Below are 8107 nucleotides of genomic sequence, written 5' to 3' on the forward strand. Positions count from 1 at the left end.
CTGCGTGGTATCTACTCTACTCGCCTTTTTTGGTTTTCCATTAAGAGAAGAAGTCCCCGGGACCTGCTACCAGGTACTTTATGTAGTACTAGATAAAGGACCTGCTACCAGGTACTTTATGTAGTACTAGATAAAGGACCTGCTACCAGGTACTTTATGTAGTACTAGATAAAGGACCTGCTACCAGGTACTTTATGTAGTACTAGATAAAGGACCTGCTACCAGGTACTTTATGTAGTACTAGATAAAGGACCTGCTACCAGGTACTTTATGTAGTACTAGATAAAGGACCTGCTACCAGGTACTTTATGTAGTACTACTCAGTCGAGGTTCCCAGCGAGCTGAGGCGACACCAGAGGTGACGTAGGAACCTGCAGACCGCTGATTGGTCGGATCACCGCGTTGTTAGCAACAAGAACCTTTAAAAAAAAAAAAAAATCTAGCCAGACACCGAGAGATTATCTCCTCTCTGCACTATTCTCTCTGTTCAGCTGTTCAGTATTAAGGGCTGTTAGGGGCTGTTAGGGGCTGTTAGGGGCTATTAGGGGCTGTTAGGGGCTGTTAGGGGCTGTTAGGGGCTATTAGGGGCTGTTAGGGGCTGTTAGGGGCTGTTAGGGGCTACTAGGGGCTGTTAGGGCTGTTAGGGGCTACTAGGGCTATTAGGGCTGTGGGGGCTGTGGGGGCTGTTAGGGGCTACTAGGGGCTACTAGGGGCTGTTAGGGGCTACTAGGGGCTACTAGGGGCTGTTAGGGGCTACTAGGGGCTACTAGGGGCTGTTAGGGGCTACTAGGGGCTGTTAGGGGCTACTAGGGGCTACTAGGGGCTGTTAGGGGCTGTTAGGGGCTGTTAGGGGCTATTAGGGGCTGTTAGGGGCTGTTAGGGGCTTTTGCATGTTGTCTACAATATTGCACACTGTTCCTTTAAAAAAACAAGACAACATATCAAAGAAAAGTTTTTATTTAGCTTTTCAAGTAGCGCATCAAACCCTCCTGTACATCCCCGTCTTCTTCCTCTGCACCCTGTAACGGCGTCTCACCCCCCCCCCCCCCGCTCTGCTGTCCCAGATGCATCCCAGTCGTTGTCATAAACCAGACTCTCATAAAAATTATACGAAGCACCGCAGATCAGAACCAGAGATCAGAACCAGAACCAGAGATCAGAACCAGAACCAGAGATCAGAACCAGAACCAGAGATCAGAACCAGAGATCGTGCATCGAACGCCCACCGGACGGTCTGCGGCTGCGATTTCACAAAGCGTGAATGATCTGAAACACAAACAGCAGACATGTTGGTGTGTAACCATGGTTACTAAAGTTCCTGTACTTTATTTAGCGTATAGTAAATACTGACTGGGACCTGAACACATGCAGATGTTAGCTAACGTTACCGGAAACTTAACTTACTCTTTTGTGTCGGCGAACAAACGTCAACTCCGTCAGAATGTTTTTTTCAGATTTTCGTTGCTTCCTTCAGCTTCTTTAGAAACAAAACAAACGTTCTGGCTGTGGCAAACTAGCCGACGTGTTGTTGTGATTCACGTTGAAAAATTACATCATCACGCGTAGCTATGGTGACCAGCCCACGCTGAAGCGTTGCTCAATCTGCAATGGAAAAAGGACGCGAAATGCGTAGAGTAGAGTTGAGACAAGTCGAGCTGTTAGCAGCAGTGGAAAAACTAGCTAACAGGTGTGTATCGGGGTGGTACCATAGACAGGTAAAGACATGGACCAACAGGTCCCGTTGTTTCCATGGAGACCAGTGGAGTCTGTTAGAAGCTCTTTCCCGGTGATGCTGAGCGTTACTGCGCAGACTCCAACTGAGCTCGATGACGTAGATGTGACGTGAGCAACCTGTCTGAAAGCTGTAAGTCTTCTGGTAGCTGTGCAAGAGAAATCTCAATCATTCCCAATCAGCAGAGACGGAGAGGTAGGAATATGTTAGGAGATAACATTGGCACAGGCTAATTACTGCTAACTAACATGCTAGTTAACATTAACACAGGCACAGGCTAATTACTGCTAACTAACATGCTAGTTAACATTAACACAGGCACAGACTAATTACTGCTAACTAACATGCTAGTTAACATTAACACAGGCACAGACTAATTACTGCTAACTAACATGCTAGTTAACATTAACACAGGCACAGGCTAATTACTGCTAACTAACATGCTAGTTGACATTAACATAGACACAGTCTAATTACTGCTAACTAACATGCTAGTTAGCATAGGGTTGTGTGTGTGGTTCTGGGTGCTGGTGCTTCCATTCCCTGGTAATGAGTTATTTTGTGGTTTTTAACGTATCCTGACAGGATTGTTAATGTTAAAATGTTGTTTAACTCTTAAAGGGGAGTTCCTCCTAAAAGTTGTCCAGAGTATTAGTAAAGGAATGTATTATAAGTTGAACTATTGTCCCCAGGTGTATGATGGCTCATGTTTTGACTCTGAAGTCGTTTGAATATTTATTTCCAGCCAAAGAGGGTTTATGATTTCCATGATGACATTAGTATAACGGAGGAGTTTGGAGGTAGAAAGAAGAGATAGATATCATTATTGAAACGTGCAGTAAGGGGGATATTTTGGGAAGGACGAGACTATTTCTGGAATTTGAGTGTGGAAGATGTTGCCCACTGAAGAATGGGGAGTAAAGAAAAATGGTGTTGGGTTCTTAAATTGAAGTGAGACATGTTTCCACGAGGGGAACGTTGTTGTTGACGACTGTTTTCTGCTTTTGTGTTTGGGAGAATTTGTAATAAACAGAGATTTGGAGACGAGGACGGCGGTTCGTTCTCTCACTCACTGACTCCGTGATTCTGCTTTCCAGGGTTTCTCCTCTGAGAGTTAAGTAGTGAACCCAATCAAGAACAATCACTGGTTACCACGGTTACTCAATTTGAAACCCCCCCCCCCCCCCTTGGGGCAGACGTCAAGCTGGCGAACGGAGTAGGAAAGATGGAGGAAGAGGAGGAGCAGCCTGCAGCAGTGAAGGAGGAGGAGGAGGAGGAGGAGCCTGTAGCAGTGAAGGAGGAAGAGGAGGAGGAGCCTGTAGCAGTGAAGGAGGAAGAGGAGGAGGAGCCTGTAGCAGTGAAGGAGGAAGAGGAGGAGGAGCCTGCAGCAGTGAAGGAGGAAGAGGAGGAGGAGGAGCCTGCAGCAGTGGAGGAGGAAGAGGAGGAGGAGCCTGCAGCAGTGAAGGAGGAAGAGGAGGAGGAGCCTGTAGCAGTGAAGGAGGAAGAGGAGGAGTATGTGGGGGAGAAGGTTTTGGACCGCAGAGTGGTGAAGGGAAGAGTAGAGTTTCTGCTGAAATGGAAGGGTTCTCAGAGTAAGGAGGATCTAGAATATTAACTGGTGATTTTGATCCATATACACACACACACACATACACACACACACACAACACACACACACACACACATATACAAATAACCTATAACCATGGCAACAGATAAAAGGAATAATCCAAATTAGCAGCTAGAGTGAGAATGTATTTCCTAAAAAACAAAGTGTGAGGAGATGTTCTTCTGTCTGCTCTCACCTTTCCAGTGAGGAGAACACATGGGAGCCGCAAGACCACCTGGACCTGGACCTGATCACCGAGTACCTGCAGAGACACCAGGAGGAGGAAGAGGAGGAGGAGGAGGAGGGGAGGAGGAGGAGGAGGAGGAGGAGGAGGAGGAGGAGGAGGCAAGAGGAAAGGTGTCAGGGAGCCTCGGGAGACTCAGAGGAGCGAGGGAGCAAGAGGAAGAAGGAGGAGGTGAGTGAAGGAAAGAGGTTACTCCAGACTGAAGAGACCAGGAATAATCTCAATATTAATGAATGCTCACAGACGCTTTCACTAATGTCTTTTAGGATTTTTATATAAATGACTCTCGACATTGAGATATGAACATGCATAAACATCCATGTCTAGTAGTCGGGCTGCAATGGATCACCAAGCTCACGGCTCGGTTTGGATCAGGTTTGAGTCAAAGATCAGATACATTTTCAGACCAGCACAGAACAGTTGTCATGTCAACAGACTTTTTCCTTTATCGTTCCTTTCCCGTTTTTAGACTTGTTGAAGTGAAGAACGGAAGTTAAAACTATGGAACTATGTGGAAGGTTAGCCCGTGGTACCATGCGATGGGGGAAGGAGAGAGAGAGACACACAGAGAGAGAGAGACAGAGAGAGAGAGAGAGACAGAGAGAGAGAGAGAGACACACAGAGAGAGAGAGACAGAGAGAGAGAGAGAGACACACAGAGAGAGAGAGACAGAGAGAGAGAGAGAGAGAGAGACAGCCAGAGAGAGAGAGAGAGATTATTGCCTTCACATTATTGCTGTTGCTGTGTATCTTATTGCGTCTCTGATAGATGTGCAGATTGTTTAATATTCCTTGTGCATCCATGTGTTGATGTTCAGGTTGTTGCCTAGCAACGTGCTATCACCAGCCCGTGGAGCCACGTGTTTAAATAGGGCGGACGTCGTGGTTGTCTTTAAATAATCCTGCTGACCTAACGCCCCCCCGTTGGCTGCCGTTCACATTCCAATCTACCAACAAGTCTTCAGTAGTCCACCGATGGTTGAGAGGTTGTTGGGCCGTCCAGGTGAACTCGTCATGCCGTTGTGTTGATGGAGTTTATCGTAAAACGTTGACGATGAAACCAACAGCTCCACCAACACCGTCACCGCGGGAGACGGCTTTGAAACGCAGATACCAAATTCAAGCAGAGAAATGTTCATCTAAAGCTAACGCTACATAAACATAAAGAGGCTAGCTAGCTAACTGTTATCCATCTCACGACTGGACTCTTGACCCCCCCACTGCTAAAACCCCCTAAAGGAAACACTGCCACATGTTCATTATTACAGAGAAATGGACATAATTCTTAGTGTTGTTCCTTGTTCTTCGCTGGTGGCGATAACATTTAGTTTGGTAAATAATGTTCATAGTAAGTCAGATGTTTATTAATGTGCATTATTATTTTTCTTCTATTTCTGAACCACATCCAACTTCACATGTAACGTCAAATCCAACTTGGTAGTTAACTTCCTGTAAATCTTCCTGATCTGCAAATCAAACATGGGGGGGGGGCGGTGTTTCAGCAGCTAGTTTCAACAATCCAGCCTGGGCGCTACCTAACACTATTTAACATTTTTAAATTCAATTCTTTTTCAATTTTTCAATTCAATTTTATTTATAGTATCAGTTCATAACAAGCGTTATCTCGAGACACTTTACAGATAGACCAGGTCTAGACCACACTCCAGAATTTACAAGGACCCAACAGTTCTAGTAGTTTCTTCCAGAGCAGCAACAGGGCCACAGTGGAGAGGAAAAACTTCCTTTTAGACAGAAACCTCGGACAGACCCAGACCCAGGCTCTTGGTAGGCGGCGTCTGACGGCCGGTTGGGATTAGAATGAAGAGTGGCAATAACAGTCACTAAAAATAAAAAATACTAAAAATAGTAGTTTGTTTGTAGTAGTTCTTTGTAGCATAGCAGGGCACTGTGGGCGTTACAAGGCCCAGCAGGACGTAGCCGGGGTGAGATGGGTCTGCAGTGATGGTTCCTGCCCGGTTCCTGACTCTGGATGAGTATAAGTCATGGACGGAGGGCAGGTTGGCACCGATGATCCTTTCTGCAGTCCTAACTGTCCGTTGTAGTCTGCTCCGGTCCTTTTTGGTGGCAGATCCAAACCAGACAGTGATGGACGTGCGGAGGACAGAATGGATGATGGCAGAATAGAAGTGGACCAGCAGCTCCTTAGGCAGGTTGAGATTCCTGAGCTGGACCAGGAAGTACAGTCTCTGCTGGGCCTTTTTAATGATGGTGACTGTGTTGGGCTCCCACAGGTCCTGGGATATAGAGGATCCTAGAAACCTGAAGGATTCCACAGCAGACACAGGGCTGTTGAGTATGGTGATGGGGGGAAGAGTGGGGGGTCTCTTCCTGAAGTCCACGATCATCTCCACAGTTTTGAGCGTGTTAAGCTCAAGGTTGTTCTGACTGCACCAGAGAGCCAGCTGATCCAGCTGAAAACTGAAGAGAGTGCAAATGTTTTAGTTTTTAAATTGCCAATCATTTAAATTGGGAAACTTTCCTAAAAAATGTAGAATATTTCTGAACTTATAAATGTTATGAGCACTACATTTACTTCCTTGATAACATGTCTGCAACCGGCTCATATTTCATTCATTTTATCATGAATTATTGTATGAAGAGTGAGAGCAAGTCCAGGGTTTAAGAAGGTTGTTCACTACCTCTCTCTCGCTCTCTTTCTCTCTCTTTTCTCGTTTGTCGCTTGTTTGTTGCTATAGAAACAGAGAAGAAGACAGAGACCAAAATGTCACCACTGTCAACACTGTGACAAATCCTTCACAACATCTGGACATTTAAAGATTCATCAGAGAGTTCACACTGGAGAGAAGCCTTACAGCTGTGATCTATGTGGGGCAGCTTTCACACTGAAGAGTAACCTAATGATGCATCAACTCATTCACACCGGAGAGAAGCCGTACAGCTGTGAACATTGTGGGAAAACCTTTTCTAGGAAGGGTAACCTAGTAATGCACCAACGTGTTCACACCGGAGAGAAACCGTACTGGTGTGATCAATGTGGGGCAGCTTTCACATTACAGCGTAACCTAAAATTACATCAACGCATTCACACTGGAGAGAAGCCGTACAGCTGTGAACATTGTGGGAAAATGTTTTCTCATAGTAGTGCCCTTAAAACACATCGACGCATTCACACTGGAGAGAAGCCGTACAGCTGTGAACATTGTGGGAAAATGTTTTCTCATAGTAGTGCCCTTAAAACACATCGACGCATTCACACTGGAGAGAAGCCGCACTGGTGTGATATATGTGGTAAAACATTTATTGTGAGCGATAGTCTTAAAAGACACCGACATGTTCACACCGGAGAGAAGCCGTACTCGTGTAAACAATGTGGGGAAACGTTTTCTCAGAGAAGTCACCTTAAACGTTACCAACGCATTCACACTGGAGAGAAGCCGTACTCGTGTACACAATGTGGGAAAACGTTTTATCAGAGTAGTAACCTTAAAAGACATCAACGCATTCACACTGGAGAAAAGCCCAAATAGTCTGAACAAGTAAATTAGCTTTAAATAAGCAAAACTACAAAGAGACAGATGAAAGTGCAGCGTCAAGAAAAAACAATAACTACAGTGGGTTCGAAAGTTTGGGCACCCTAGATAAAAATGTGTATTAATGTGCATAAAGAAGCCAAAAAAAAAAATGGAAAAATCTCCAAAAGGCATCAAATGACAGATTAGACATTCGTATAATATGTCACAAAAAGTTGGATTTTATTTACACTATTTACACTTTCAAAATAACAGAAAACAAAAAAATGACGTCTGCAAAAGTTTGGGCCCCCTGCAGAGTTAATACCTTGTACCCCCCCCCCCCCTTGGAAAAGTTTCTTGTCGCCAGCCAAGAGTCTTTAATTCTTGTTGGAGGTATCTTCGCCCATTCTTCTTCCTAAAGTCTTCCAGTTCTTTGAGATTTGCTCCTTTAAGGTCTATCCACAGATTTACATTATGTTGAGGTCAGGAGATTGTGAAGGCCATGGCAAAACCTTCAGTTTACGCCTCTTGATGTAATCCCCCGGGGATTTTGAGGGGTGTGTTTAGGATCATTATCCATTTGTAGAAGCCATCCTCTCTTTAACTTCAGCTTTTTCACAGATGGCATCAAGTTAGCGTCAAAATCTGCTGAAATTGTGTTGAATCCATTTTTCCTTCTACTGGTGAAATGTTTCCCTGTGCCATGAGAACAGCTGATTGTGTTCGGGGGGGGGGGGGGGGGGGGTTGTGAGCTTTTGGCTAATTCTGTGATTTTTAACTCATGATAATCATGTGTTTTATAATTGATCTGTCTTCTTCTTAAAAAACTGAACTGAGTTGAACTTTGACATTTAGTTCTTCTTATTTTACAGATTTATTCTTTTTTATGACACTTTATGACATCATACTTCAGTTTATCACAAACATTCAACCATCAAACACACATGGAGATATGTGGTTTTCATTGGACAAGAAGGGAAAAACCTGAAAAGTAACTAGAAGCTCCCCTTCAGAAGATGGCGTAGTGTT

The 8107-nt window shown here is 44.8% G+C and overlaps 1 protein-coding gene across 1 annotated transcript; it reads left to right on the forward strand.

The window, feature by feature from the left end:
* Positions 1–3693: 3693 nt before the first annotated feature.
* LOC116678714 (zinc finger protein 239-like) lies at positions 3694–7266 on the forward strand (the record flags this gene model as incomplete). The annotated part of the gene is made up of 2 exons (XM_032508462.1): positions 3694–3756; positions 6302–7266. Coding segments are annotated over 2 exons (855 nt in total), but the record flags the coding sequence as incomplete, so codon positions are not given.
* Between the last annotated feature and the right edge of the window lie 841 nt (positions 7267–8107).

The sequence above is a fragment of the Etheostoma spectabile genome, unplaced genomic scaffold (genome assembly GCF_008692095.1).
Source record: "Etheostoma spectabile isolate EspeVRDwgs_2016 unplaced genomic scaffold, UIUC_Espe_1.0 scaffold00007854, whole genome shotgun sequence".
Lineage (NCBI taxonomy): Eukaryota > Metazoa > Chordata > Actinopteri > Perciformes > Percidae > Etheostoma > Etheostoma spectabile.